This window comes from Buceros rhinoceros, unplaced genomic scaffold (genome assembly GCF_000710305.1).
Source record: "Buceros rhinoceros silvestris isolate BGI_N320 unplaced genomic scaffold, ASM71030v1 scaffold5702, whole genome shotgun sequence".
NCBI lineage: Eukaryota > Metazoa > Chordata > Aves > Bucerotiformes > Bucerotidae > Buceros > Buceros rhinoceros.
Window position 1 is genome coordinate 1 of NW_010398186.1, and position 14,680 is coordinate 14,680.

Genomic DNA, 14,680 nt, shown 5'->3' on the forward strand with positions numbered 1-14,680 from the left:
GCCGCCTCCAGCCGCTGTCAGCTCAACGGCGGCGGTGTCGCCAGCTGGAGCAGAAAGCCTTAGGGTGGAAAACGCGGTTACCCGCTGACGCTGAAAGCGTCCTCCCAAGTTGTCTCACACTGTAATTTGGTAGGGTTACGTGTGTTAGTACCTCCTTTACTTGTCTGTGTGCTGGTCTGCGTTATAGACCGTAATATAACGACAGTAGTAGCCACCGTTGGGAACAAGGTGTAGATTTGTGCATGTAGTGGTTTGAGTAACATTTTGTGCTTTTTTAGAAACACTGAAAAAACATGTATTTACAGGGACAGGAAAGAATGGGCAGATATTGAGCCAGTCCCTCAAAATGATGGGCCAAATCCCATTGTTCAGATCATCTACAGTGAAAAATGTAAGTTTTCAATATGTTCTGCACTGAAAACTTAAGGTGATTATGTGTGTATCTGTCCGTAGTGTTATTAAAGCACGACTCCGTGTTTTGGGTACCATATTTTCTAGAACAGTACTGTGAAGGAATTAATTTATTTATTGTGGTTGTGTGTGGTGTTTTCACCAAGCACCTCTGAAGCTGAATCTTCACCTAAGATGTTAATAGCCAAGGTTTTGTTTTCAACTCTTATGACCTAAGAGGTAAATACAACAGTTTGGTTCTCATAATAAAGCATTTCTAGCCCAAAATTGGAGAGAGACATATGAGGCTACTGAGTCTGGGGAGTTAGAGTGAAAAAGCAGAAAGGAACTTTTCTGATTGTTTTGAGTATTATTCAGATGGTGTATTTTAAAGATATTTTTTAGCTTTTAGGTATGCTGAAAGGTTTTAGAGGTTTCTGTCAACAGTGCAACCAGGACAATATGTAGCTATGATTTTAAAGATGTAAATATAAAGTACACAAAATAGTAACTTCAAAGGATTATTAACTTTGCCACTTAATCAGGCCATTGTCCCATAGCCTTGGATAAGATGCTGTTATCTATTTAGTTCGAGATGTCTATGATTACTTCCGGGCTGTTCTGCAGAGGGATGAGAGAAGCGAAAGAGCTTTCAAGCTAACAGCAGATGCCATTGAGTTAAATGCTGCAAACTACACAGTATGGTAAGCGAAAATCTTGAGATTATTTCTGTGGTCATTTGATTGCCAGCTGCTTAGGTCTTTAATAATTTTATCAGTCTAATCAGGGCATGACTGGTTGAGTTTACACAGAGGAGTAGTATAGACTTCCAGTGAGCTGCTGAAGAAAGCTTTTGTTCAGTATTTTCTATGTTTCACTTTGGCTCAATGATTTTCATTCATTTGGCTTTAAGGATATTATCAGTGAAGGTCAGGATTAGCAAAAAAAACCTTTGCTGTTTAAAATTAAATCACTTACCAGATAACGTGACCTTGGCAAAATGATGAAGGTGCCATTAGCTGACTTTGCGAAGAAGTGTAAAAGAATAATACTGGCTCTTTTCTGCTAAATAATTACTAAATAGTGCCTTTTAGAAGATCTGTCAGGTTAATGTTTGGTTAAGTAATGAATAAACAGTGAATGTCTGATACTCAGAGTAGGGCTTTTTAACTCATGAATGCTAACAAGTACCTCTTTTATGTCTTTATTCTACTAACTTGAGTAAAATGAGAAAGTTTGCGTTATTTCAAGTTTTCTTGTAAGAAGTAAGTCATGTTTTCTGTGATGTTGACTAGTGTGGGTAGACGGAGGTTAATTCATAAGAGCATTACTGTGATTTTAGATAACAGACTGTTGTAACAAGTCATATTCAGTTCTCCACTGCTTGATAATTGAATGGCCTTTCACAGAACCGGATACGTGGTTTAGATTTTTTAACTCAGTATTTATTAGAAAGACTGTGAACAAAAGTTCTTCTATGTTCTCCTCTGTGAATTTTAGGAAAACCTGTTGCAGTGTTTGAATGCTTGAGTGTTTTATACAGGCATTTCCGGAGAGTCCTCCTGCAGTCTTTGGGAAAGGATCTCCATGAGGAACTGAAGTATATTACAGCTATCATTGAAGATCAGCCAAAGAACTACCAAGTCTGGTAAAATCATGTTTTCATTTCAGTTCTTAATGTTTTTGTAGATAATTTTTGTTTTGTAAAATGTCCAGAATAAGTTGTGATCATTGATCCTAGAAGTTGTGTAGAGTTGCTTCCTGCATGTGCTACGGAGGCAGTAGTGGAGGAGTTAAATAGAGTTGCATCAGTATCACTGCCAAAGTCCTCTTTAGCAGTTAGTTCTAAACATAAAATTATGGAATACTAAAAAGGTCTTGTTTTCTTTTAATTTAAATTTTTGAACTGTCAAAATATTTGTCTGACATAAAAAAGACTTACGGAAACACAAACAGAAATAAGTATTTTTTCTCTTATTGTCTCTTGGAGTTTGCTTACCTATTGTTGGGTTTTTCCCAAGTGAGTGGGAAGAGGCAAAACGAGAGTTGTTATTGCTAGAGAAACTACGTATTACTGGAAAATTTCATTCTGCTGGTCTTTGGCCATGAGTATTAAAAGCAGACAGGTGTTACTTCAAGTAAATATAACTTGTCTAAAAGGAGATGATTGGGCAATGTGTATGTGTAGTTAGAATTTGTTGTAGTAGTTAGAATTTGTTGTAGTGTATATGCATCATATACTTCTTGGAACCAAGTGAAATGTTTTAGTATATGTAATATGAAGTACTTATCTAGTGGGTTTTTCCTAAGTAGTACAGTTGCTATATGCTGGTTTAAGTCAGGCCATTTTTAGGCTATCCTAAAAATAGCTTCTTCCTGTTAGGCATCACAGACGGGTATTGGTGGAGTGGCTGCAGGATCCATCCCAAGAGCTTGAGTTCATTGCTGACATTCTTAACCAAGATGCCAAAAATTACCATGCATGGCAACACAGACAATGGGTTATTCAGGTACTGTATCCACAAAACTCTTGATTCACTAAATAACCTCCTCGCATTTAAGAGTTTTGCTTCTTAAATACGATCTGAATTACATTTGGCACTTTGTTTCTTAAGGTTGAAGGGGGAAAACAGTTACTTTTTAATGTGTGCCTAAAACTTGCCTTTTAGGAAGTGAGTTCAAAGAAAAGGTCTACTGTCTACTGTTTTATGTGTGACTTTAATGATGAGGTGATATCATTGTGTGCAACTGAATAGTGTAGTGTTTCCTGGTGTACCCTTTCTTATTTTTCTTTGCACTTTGTGTGGATTTCTTTAAAAAAGTATCTGTATCCAGTGTTCAGAGAACTTAGGAGCAAGGAGAATATATCTTAAAAAAATAAAAGCTTTATTTGTGATATTCTCTCTTCCTTCTTTTTCCATAGGAGTTCAAATTATGGGACAATGAACTGGAATATGTAGACCAGCTTTTGAGGGAAGATGTGAGAAACAATTCTGTTTGGAATCAACGACACTTCGTAATTTCCAACACCACTGGCTATGATGATCCAGCAGTCCTAGAGAGAGAAGTCCAGTTAGTAATGCTGTTCATGCTCACATTAAGCATCCTTTATTACATGACAGCAGAGGAATACTTTTGACAGTCTCTGGGCTTGTCTTTTCTGTTTTTAATGCAGTTCTGGGTCTTGCTCTCGTAGATAGCAGATCAAGTGTTAGTGCACGTATAGAACTGCTCAGTATCACTGACTTGCTGAGTAGAACTGAAGCAAACTATGCTTAACCTTGGGCAAGCTATTCTCATGAGTCTGTCTTCCTCCCTTTCTGTTTATTGTGCAAACAAAACTTCTGGCTTTTTATAGTCAACTACCTATAGTGGAACAAACTGCAGAAAATTTGTGACTCTGGAGCTACAGAAGTTCATGAGTATCTCACATCCTACCCCTAGAAAGCTTGCAACGAGAGGGCACTCTCAGTGTTGTGCTAGCCTGCTGTTTTAGTAGTACAGTAGGCACAATGATTGAAAGATAACATGGATTGTAGAAAGAAGAATTGTCTTTTGTGAGAAATTTGATGGAGCTGGAAGCAGAAAGGAGCTTTCAGTGGTATGTGCTCTGCACAAAGGCAACTACCTGTGTGAGTTCACTAGTTTTGAGGAAAATGAGCTTTGGAAACTGTTTCCAAGTGGTGTGTTTGAAACCAAAGACAAACTGGGCTTCTAGCCATTTGCTTTACTACTTACGGTGGTGAGGAAAGCTGCCACGTATGGTTTTGACATCTGAGACTGCTGGTCAGGATTGATGGTTATGAGAAAATGAATTAAGAAGCAATGAAAAGTAGGTATACTGCAATTTTTCTGCGTTGTTCTTCAGAAAAAAGAGTGAGTCTCTGAACAGGTTCATTGGTACATTGTTCATAGAGGATCCTAGCCCCTGCCACCTTTCATGGTCTTTGCAAACTGATGTAAGTTGTACTTCTCTTCCAGTTTATAACGTTCCTGCAGATGAATAGATTTGAACCATTTCCATGACTTAGGCTTAGATATTTTCAGCTTTTTCTCTCCAGAGGTTAGAACTGACATCCTCCGTTGATCTGCTTATACATTGTGCTATGTACAAGATAATTGAGTACCATGTTAAGAATCAGACTAAGGTTAAGACTTGCCAGATGTCATGAGAGAACTGTAGTTGGGCTGCTTGTGGCTTGATAATCTTTGTCATGGTGACTGCAGAAGGTTAAAAAAACATTTAGGACTGTTGGTTGGGGTTTTTTTGGCGGGAGGGTTGTTCAGTTAGTGCTTATAGAACTTTTTATCAGTATCTGCTGTCTCTGCAGTCAGCTGAATGCCTGGTTATACTGGGGAGGAGCAGTCTGTTTTGTGAAGATGAAATGTGTCTTTACAACTGTGTGGCAGGTGTCTCTAGTTGCTTTGCTTTGAAAGGAATTGCCTGCTACTTTAAAAGAGCTGCTGCAGAGGCTGTGTGAGCTGAAAGCGCAAGCTGTGACTTTCTGTGGGTTTGCTCAAGTGCAGCCTCAGGAAAACAGTTCTTCAAATAGGTACAGAATGTACCACACAGAATCATACTGACATAGCTCACCTCAGGTTTCAGTTACTCCAACCTTTTCAGCCACTTGGCATTTCTGAGCATCAAGACACAAGTTACTCCTTTAGCATACTGGGAGAGTATATCATATTGTTTTTTAGTGTTACTACTCAGAATTTTGAGAACTGTTTCCTCATAGTGTAAAATGTCACAAATGGAACACTTCAGAATTTAAAATAGGTCTCACAGTGTCTGCCTCTCGGGGACTTGTGGCGATTATATTGCAAGACATTTTTCATCTGTGAACCAGCTGTGATGGTCTGCAAAAAGCCTCTGAAATCTAGAGTAGAGGGAGGTGTTTGGGAGTGTCTGAGCACATTCAGGTAATTTCTAACTGCATGATTAGTGGTTGCATTCATGACCTGTTATCTTTTTCTCACAGATACACTCTTGAGATGATCACAGCAGTGCCGCATAATGAGAGTGCATGGAACTATTTAAAAGGGTGAGGCATCCTTCTCTGTGAGGTGAAGAGAGTATGTGTAGAAGGTGTCTTACGCCTAGCTCTGAAGTAGAAACAGCTTATTGCTGTTCATTCTATTGTTGTCTGCTTAAGCAGGCAGACAAAAACCTCAACAAAGAGTTAACATACTAACCTAATTTCCCTGTAACTTTCCACTAAGTTTCTGTCCCTGCAGTTCTTGCAGGAGGATTACAAGTACTTCTCATACTTCTGAAAAATTGATGCGTAATGTTACTGCGTTCAAGAGCATAGAGTAGGAAGTAATGAGTGTGCTTTAAGTCTAATTTCTGTTCAATTGAGCATAACTATAGTAGCTTACTGCAACATTAAGCTGTATTATTGCTGCATGCTGCTTACTTTCTGCCTTACTTGTATTTTCACCCTGATTTCAAAATTCATTTCTAAATAAAGGACTCATAACACAAATGTAATTCTTCATACCAGATTTCTCAGCATTATGTTTCACGCCTTTTAACCTCTTTTCTAGGATTCTACAGGATCGTGGTCTTTCTAAGTATCCAAATCTGTTAGAGCAACTCTTGAATTTACAGCCCAGCCACAGTTCACCCTATCTGATTGCCTTCCTTGTGGACACATATGAAGATATGCTTGAAAACCAGTGTGAGAACAAGGAAGAAACACTAAACAAGGCATTGGAGGTAAGTTTTGAGAGCTTGGGTTTGCTTCTCAGGGATGCCTTCTGTTGCTCTGTTGTTTTATATCCTGACACAATGGGATCAATTTTCATAAATAAAACAGGTTACTTGTTAATCACAGGAGCTCAATGAAGAGTCGAACATGAAAACCAGATCATCACCAACGGTCTCATAAATTTATCAATAAATAACTTGACAGTTAACAAAATTACTGTAAGTTTTCTTCACCTATTAGTAAAGGAAGGTTTCTAATATTGCCTGCAGAGAAAGGAGGTATCTGAACAATCGAGGGGTTTCCAATGCTAACTTTGTAGCGTGAGCTCACTTTCTTCTAGGTTAATGAATCTTGTCCTCAGGGTATCTGTATCTCAAGAAAATCTCAAACTCCCTTTGCATTTCTTACCTTTTTCTCACAAAGCTGGCAGAATTAGCTTAAAGACCAGCCGGCAGTGGGGACAACAGTAAGGAATATCAGGCACACTTCCTACAGGGAATAAATGGCTTCTAGCAACATTATGTATCTTCTTGTGCTTTGTGCTTGGTATTTGGAGAACCTCTTGCTATGGTTTACAGTTTATTTTTTACAAGAACATTTTTCATTCACTGTGGGACAGACTGGAACTCTGTGTAATCAGAACTGCAATTTATGCTTGGAGTCTTTGTGTTCCAACATTGTTCTTTCTCAACGTTTTTCCTTTGTTGCATTCCAGGACCAGAGTGTAAATAAGTGCAGGTGTACCTCCTAGATTCATGTCCCTTTATGCTATTTAACCGAGTTTGACTTCATCAATTTAGGCATCAAGGCTCCTGTTTTTCAACACTGGTTCACTGAGTAGGGCAATGTCATCTGCATAATAGAAGTGAATTGACTAGAATATTTGTAGGTAGTGTTCACACCATATAAATTTTACATAGCATGTCCTGTGAGTAGGGTTAATTTATGCTGTGCCTCACTGGTCACCCAGATCAAAAACAATAAAAATCAGAACACATAGGAATATCTGTATAGCACAAGCTTTAACATGTTGTGAGAGAAGGTTACTGACTTGCATGGATAATCCTTTCAGAAAAAACCATAAACAAAATATGGCCCGTCAGTCCATCAGGAGTTATGACAATTCAAAAGCACAATATGCCCCTGCTGTTTTGAATGAAGTGGTTTACAGGCTACTGGATCACTAGAAGACAGTGAAGCTTGACAGGAAGTCACAAGTATACTGTAATATACTACAAGCTGAGTAGGCTGGGGTAGATGACAAGTGGTAGGCACAGAAGGGAGTCAGAGGGAAGCAGCTTGAACTGAAACAAAACTGGAGAGATTTTTTGTGCAGTGTTATATTGGTTGACTGCCACTTCAAGTGGACATCAGTTTGAGGTCATTGGACAGTTGCAAATCCAGAGAATAAAACAAATGTTACTAAGGAAGGTCTTCCTAATACTGGCTGAACCCCATATTGTATGCATTTTATTAAGATAATTAATGATTCCGTAAACATTTGGTATAACACTCCAATCTCTCAATTTTGTTTCATAGTTGTGTGAAATTCTGGCCAAAGAAAAAGATACCATCCGAAAGGAATACTGGAAATATATTGGAAGGTCCCTTAAGAACAAGCACAGCTCGGGAACTGAAGAGAGCACGCTGACAGACAAGCAGCAGTAACTAAACATGGAAGACGACCATGTTAAGCTCTCAAGCTGTTCTAAAGGGGTAGGTACTAAGCAGGACCATTAGCTAGTTTAAAGTGAGTGTAGTTCTTCCCTGGTGAAGAGGTATTGCAATGAAAAAGGAGGTCAGTGCTGTATACTCTTGGGTCGCTGCTGCTACTGATGGTAGCTTTAGGTGCAGTCAAGAAATGTACTATGGCTTTATTACTGATAAATTTATTTCCTAATTTAGGATCCTAATTAGGATTTATTTCCTAATAATAAAAGCATAAAGCTATACCTACTATTTATAAGGCACTAGATAAATTTCTGATGCCCTGGCTTATCTACCTGAGGTTCCTAACACAGTCACATCAGCTGCTGCAGTAAGATTGCTGGTAACTTATCTGTAGAGGATGTAAAGTAACCTACTTACGGTTAGTGCAAACATGGCTACAGATGTTGCCTTGTGGGGGAGCAGCTGTGCAACTCTGCCAGCACGTGCTTTTGTAAGCAACTAATGCCCAATGTCATTTCGTAATAAAAAGAGATAACTTAAAGCAATTATGTGAGTTTTTTTAGTGTGATTCTTTTGCTGTATAGATGTGCATAGTCTGTTCTCAGATACTAATAGAGATAAAAATAAAATATTCCCTTGTGGGGATATTGATTCTGCTGCATTTACATGTCTTTTGCACTGGAGTGTTCTCATCCCAGAAACTTTCAGTACACTTGATTTATTTATTCAGTGGACTCTTATCTGCACAGTCAGGAAAAATGCCTTGAGGACATGAGGAAGATCTGCTGAGTTTTTTCTTGGAATTCTGTTCAGACAGATGAAAATCTGAATTTTTTCTCCTTCACCCTTTGTAACCAGACCAAACTGAATTCATAGATCAGAAGAGATCATAAGTAACTAGTTATGTTAGACATCTTCACTGAACTAGAAGGGAAGGAATGGTTTTACTGAGGACCTATCTGCATTAAATGTCTTAAGCTTGTTGCTCCTCTAGGCTTGTCATATCTTTTCCATGCATATATTCAGCCAAAAAGGATTTTCCCTCCCCTTTTTGAAAGGTAGAAGGCACCTGCAGTACAGAACTGCAAAGGATGTGTATAACTGTACAAGAAAACTGATGCATTTGCCCTGTTTTTAGTAAATGTCTATTGTAACAGGTGTTCTTAGCATGGAGTGCTTGTCTGATGTTTTCTTGGAGATGATCATAAACGGAACAAATAAATACTAGTATTTACTCCCTAATATGGAAAGTCTCTCTGATACTAAACATTAAAAGCTGCTGCTATAATTAAACTGTAGTGATTAATTTAAATGCTTGAAATATGTTAATTCAGTGCATTCTTGAAATTTAAAACAATTCACAGACAGTGGAATTAATGTATAAAAGCTATTTAATTTTTTGTATGTTTTTGCTGAAATTTTATTATAGTGACACATGAACATTTAAAATGGACATGAACTTCAACCTTTTGGAGATGTGTTACCTATAGGGTTTTGGTATTTCGGTTTGGTTGTGGGGGGGTGGTTTACCACAGTTGAAGTTCCAGCGTAGAACAAAAAGTGTACATTTCTACGTACATTTTTCCAATTGATACTACACTAAATATGGAGTACTGATCAGACAGGAGGACGTTCTAGGTCTTCAGGACAAAGTAATATATTTGTTACTACCAGTCAAGAAAGTTCAGAGAAATACAACAGACAAGTGCAGTCCTTAAAATAAACATCATCAATGAAGACTGAACAAATTTTACCTCTGCATATGGTATCACTTTCATGAACAAAATTCAGACAGCATGTGGAACAAGGCAGAGTATTCTTTATAGGCACTGATATGAGTTCCAGAGAAAATAATCCATCCTATTGTGCTTCTGTGTCAAGAAAGGTGGACCCCTCTGACACTCTTAGACTATCTTCTTATGGTATGGTCAACTTAAGAGTTTCTCATGCTTGAAAATGATGTCTAAAAGTAATCAGTAAAAAGTCATCTACTGACAAGGTTATACAGGCATAGTGATACTTCAAACATGCCACTTCTGTTCTAAATTTAATGATGAAGGAAGAACAAAATAACAGGAAAATACCTTGTCTCTTGTAAAACAAATGTGTGACCAAACACATCAGGCAAATTCTAAGTAAAAACAATGCTGGAAACTAGAGTCCAGTTTAAAAAAAAAAAAAGGTCATCATGTTCTAACAAATATTTGTTTTTTCTTTCAAATGTTTATGTTTACTGTCATTCAGATTGCCAGAAAGGCCTAAAATTCTCTTCAAAAGACACCTCAGTTCTGTGGTAGTCAATCATACTCAGAAATACTGAGCTGTCAGAGCTGGAAAAATGGCAGGCTGCCCAGCCGGGTTGCAACTGCAGCTACCAACCCTTTAATTTTAAAAATGTGTTTGATAGAACCTTTCTCATGGAAGTACGAGCTTGACAAGATGTATGAGCTGTAGAAAGAAGGATCTTGTATTAGTAAGCATTAGATTACTTCACCCTGTAGGCACTGGTACTGTCTACCTATGATCATGGATACTGAGCTGACCTAAGGGTTCATCTGTAAAAGAAAACTTACTGTTGTTACTGATTGTCTGTAGTGATGTGACTTACGTACAATGTTATTACTGAAGACAATGCCTAAATGGAAAACTGTATTGGTACAACTGTCCCTTGTAAATCTGTGTAATTGGAGCATTCAGTGGAATACGGAGAATTATTAATGCATGTGAAATAATTTCCTGTGTCTGCTTTCATCAGAAGCTGTTGTTCTTGCCTTGGTCTAACTGTATCTGTCTGTCTAAGCTGTTAATTGACCCTCACTGCCTCTGCAACTTGGCTGACAAAAAAACGCACTAAGTCCTTCATAATCTATGCAGTACAAAACCACCTCAGCTAGCACAAAATGCTTCTATCTGTGCTTCTGTCTGGCTGGGCTGAGGCAGATTAGGAGCACGCTGTTCAGCTGGACCTTCTGTGGGAGCAGTATCCTCCCACAGGGATGCAGTGAGGTTGCTAATCACTCCTGCTACGTGAAACACTTCTGTCAAAAGTGCTAGCAGGCAATTTATGCAGTGCGGTGGTGACAAGGGACTTGTGGAGAGATGGACCCCTACAAGACCACAAAATGCTCCTTTTAGATCAAAGGGGTAAGGCATCAACATTAAGTGATGGTGTAGAGTAATCGCTTACGGACTCATGCAGAGGCTTTGCAAATGCTGGTGGAATTGCCTATGTACAAGTTCAAAACAGGCAGGGGAGACACAGCAGCTGTGGTTTTCTTGCCCTGTGCATGTGAACGGAGAGGAAATATTAACACCCTGAGCCAGCTGACCCAGATACGGCTTGGTGAATGCAATAATAAAGTGTGCTTTGCACTTTCTGTTCCAAGTCCGGTTTTAGTTGGTGTTTATTGTCTATGGCTTTTGGGTTGGCAGCCTGTTTCCCTAGTGTATATTTTGCTTAAGGTTGATTGATTCTGTGATATGGAAAACCTGGATAAGATTATGCATGTCTGAGTTTTGGCAATCCTGTTAATGTAGCAATATGGTATTTTACTTCTGGTCCACAAGTGTCAAATATCCTTCAATATTTAGTTTTTCATGTAAATCATAGAATCATAGAATATTTTGGGTTGGAAGGGACAGTGAAAGGTTATCTAGTCCAATCCTCCTCCAGTGAGCAGGGACATCTTCAGCTTAATCAGGACGCTCAGAACCCTGTCCAACCTGACCTTGAATGTGACTCTGAAATTCACCCAGAGTTCACTGACTCTGGCCACGTGCAGACAAGCAGAGGTGCAACTGGTCGATCTTTTCTCCATGTAACACCATTAATTTCACACCTGCTAATTAAAGACAGAAGAGCAGCTGCTTGGTAAGTGAATACATGGCACCATAAAGGGTGCACAAGTATTTTGGGAGGGGCTAAAGCGTCACAGAATTGTTAAATGGTGTGGGTTGGAAGGGACCTCAAGGATGATCTAGTTCCATTCTCGCTGCCGTGGGCAGGAACACCTTCCATTAGATCAGGTTGCTTTAAGCCCAATCCAGCCTGGCCTTGAACACTTCCACGGAGTGTTCCACAACCTCTCTGGGCAACTGGTTCCAGTGTCTCCCAGCCCTCACAGTAAAGAATTTTTTCATAATATCTTACCTAAATCTACCCTCTTTCAGTTTAAAACCATTATCCTTCATCCTATCACTACAACCCCTGATAAAGTGTTCCTCCCTGTCTTTCCTCTAGGCCCTCTTTAAGTATGGGAAGGCTGCTACAACATGTCCTCAGAGCCTTCCCTAAGTCCTTCTCCACAGGGCTGCTCTCAATGCGCTCATCGCCCAGCCTGTATTATCTTCACTAAAAATTGTTGGTGTTAATTGGAGAGTAATTTTTCATTAACTGAAATTATATCTCCTCTGACACTGGACACCTTGAACCAGATCTGGAGTCCTGGTGTTCTAAAATAAATATTTGACTAAACCCTTCTGCTTAGAGCATGAGGTTTGTGGCCAGTTTACACCTTTTGGAGACATGCCTCCTGTCAGAGTGCTACGCTCATGCACCTTCACAATCTGAGAAGTTTTTGTCGCCTAAAGCCAGCCTTGTTACAGTAAGTTTCTCTGGTCGTTCTGTAATGAAGTACTGACCATTGCTGGCTGTTTCTATGACTAAAAGGTTGAAGGATAAGAAGAGCTGCTCCTGCTTCTTGGAAGTGAGGGGAGGACTTGAGCCTAACAGGAAATTGAGCATGCTGCTGCAGGTCTTAAAGTGGTTGCCTCACTCTTCAAAAAGCAGGACTGAGGACACTGGTGAAAGGCAAAGACAAACCTCTCTTCCTCAGCCACTGGTTTGTTGAAACGGAGTCTTGCAGCTTGTCACCACAGCGTGGGAATTTTGAGTGACTGAAGAGATGCCATATTTGACTTTAGCCAAGCCAACTTGAGCACCCAGGGCTAGAGAAGTGCAGCTGCTTCCTATGTGTGTATGCATTGAGCAGTCAGGACATGCTACTATAGCCCCCTAACACGGGTATAACGCCAGCTCAGTACCTCTGCCCTTATCTGAAACGGTCAGGTGACAGGTGTAATGCTGCCATATCAGCACCACTTAGCAGTGATCTTGCCACTTGTCAAGGGCTGGCCACTAGACACAAATAACAGATGCTATTAACCCCCCTCCCTTTCCAAAGGGGAAGAGAAAGGGAATAAAGAGAGAGACTTATGGATTGGAAAGGAAAACTAAAATGGCTTTAATGAAAATAAGAACAATGAAATTAAATGTATGCAAATATATCCAACACCAAACCCAAGCTCCCTGATGGCAATCACATCAGCATCACCACTGACGCTTTGGGCAGGCACTGGGCAAGTCCCAGACTGGACTCGGTGGCACACGGAAACTGGGTGCAGGAGCTGGATGCTGGAACTGGATTCAGGAATGCACGGATTGGGATCAAAGGCAGAACAGACAGAGTCCTCCTTGGATGCCGGCCAGTGAAGAAGAGAGCTTGACCCTTGTGATCCCTCAGCTTTATACGGAGTATGACATATATGGGATGGAACACCTTGTTGGTCAGTGTAGGGTCACCTGTCCTGTCTGCTCGTCCCCACAGGTGCAGTCTCTAACTTACTGCACCCCCAAAGTGGTACGCAAGATTTATCAGTGACCTTGGTCTGCACAGGAGCAAGTGTAAGCAAGAGCCTTCCTGCACACCAGTTCCTGGTGGTAACTGTGAACATCAAGTGTTATCACTGCTAGAAGCAGACACTGTTGCAACGATATTGTCCTTAACTTCGGAAAGTGCAGGCACTTAGCAGAGACTGAGCTGAAAAGTAAAATCAATGAACAGTTCTAGGCCAAACCAGGGCAGGACTGCAGAAAAGGTCTTGCCGTGGTTGGGCTCCTCATTTTGGGGGGTTTGGGTTCCTTTGTATAGGTGTATTTAGTTAATTACTTCAGCAGTTTCCTGAAGTCTCCACAACAGACCAAAGAACAGCTGAATAAAAGGAAAAGGAGAAGGGAGCTGTGTTTGTATTACTGACGTACATCCCCTGTTCTTCTTCTTCTGCCAAAGCCTGCCACCAGGACAAGAAGGTGGTGGGTAGATAACTTCTACCCTTTTCAGAGCCTAAGTGCCTACAAACATCTGTTCCTGCTATAGCTTCTAGCCACACACCATGAATGTGAGTTTTATTCCTGGTTTTATTAGAGGACGGTGAGAACACACTCTCCCTGTTCATCATAACATAAGGTGCTCCCTGGCTCTGCTGGCTGCTTCTTACAGTTCCTGTGCTTCAAAATGAGCCAAAATGACCATTTGCAGGTACCCACAGCCCAGGTGCATGGCTGGTGTGGAAGACTCCCAAGCATGTAACGCCTTGCAGCACTGTGCTACTAGCTGAGTGGTAATATCAATCATCTTGCTAAGTTGTTTTAGAGGTCTAGCGTGTAAACACCGTGAGTTCAGCTGAAGGCCATAATAAAAGAGTGTTCACTATTTTCAATGGCAAATGAAAACCAGAAACATCTGGTTTTAAAAACACATTTTCAAATGTCAGTATTGATCATTCTTTAACTGAAAAATTAAAAACTTGTAAATTGAGAATAGAATACTGTTTGGCTTCTGATATTCAGAGGGAAAATGTATGAGAGAGATTTGTTTAGGCAAGATCTAATTTTTTTGTTAGAAAGGGAAGTCTGGACAAAACCCCAAAAGCTCTTCTGCTTGTCATTAGCAGTGTCCCAGGCATAGCTAGGTCCCTGTCAGAGCAGAAATCTTCTCTTGTGTCATTGCAGAAGGGTGAAGATAAGGGATGACTGGGTCTGGGGCAATCCAAAATCACTATTCATGCATCATTAACAACAGCTAAAAATATTACAGCAAGTAATTTCAGAAGAAGTTTCTGCTGCT

The 14,680-nt window shown here is 40.0% G+C and overlaps 1 protein-coding gene across 1 annotated transcript; it reads left to right on the forward strand.

Moving 5' to 3' along the window:
- Positions 1-278: 278 nt before the first annotated feature.
- On the forward strand, positions 279-7,951 carry FNTA (farnesyltransferase, CAAX box, alpha; the record flags this gene model as incomplete). Its single annotated transcript, XM_010130987.1, has 8 exons — positions 279-391; positions 980-1,094; positions 1,934-2,038; positions 2,774-2,900; positions 3,314-3,462; positions 5,373-5,435; positions 5,941-6,112; positions 7,644-7,951. Coding segments are annotated over 8 exons (973 nt in total), but the record flags the coding sequence as incomplete, so codon positions are not given.
- Positions 7,952-14,680: the final 6,729 nt, after the last annotated feature.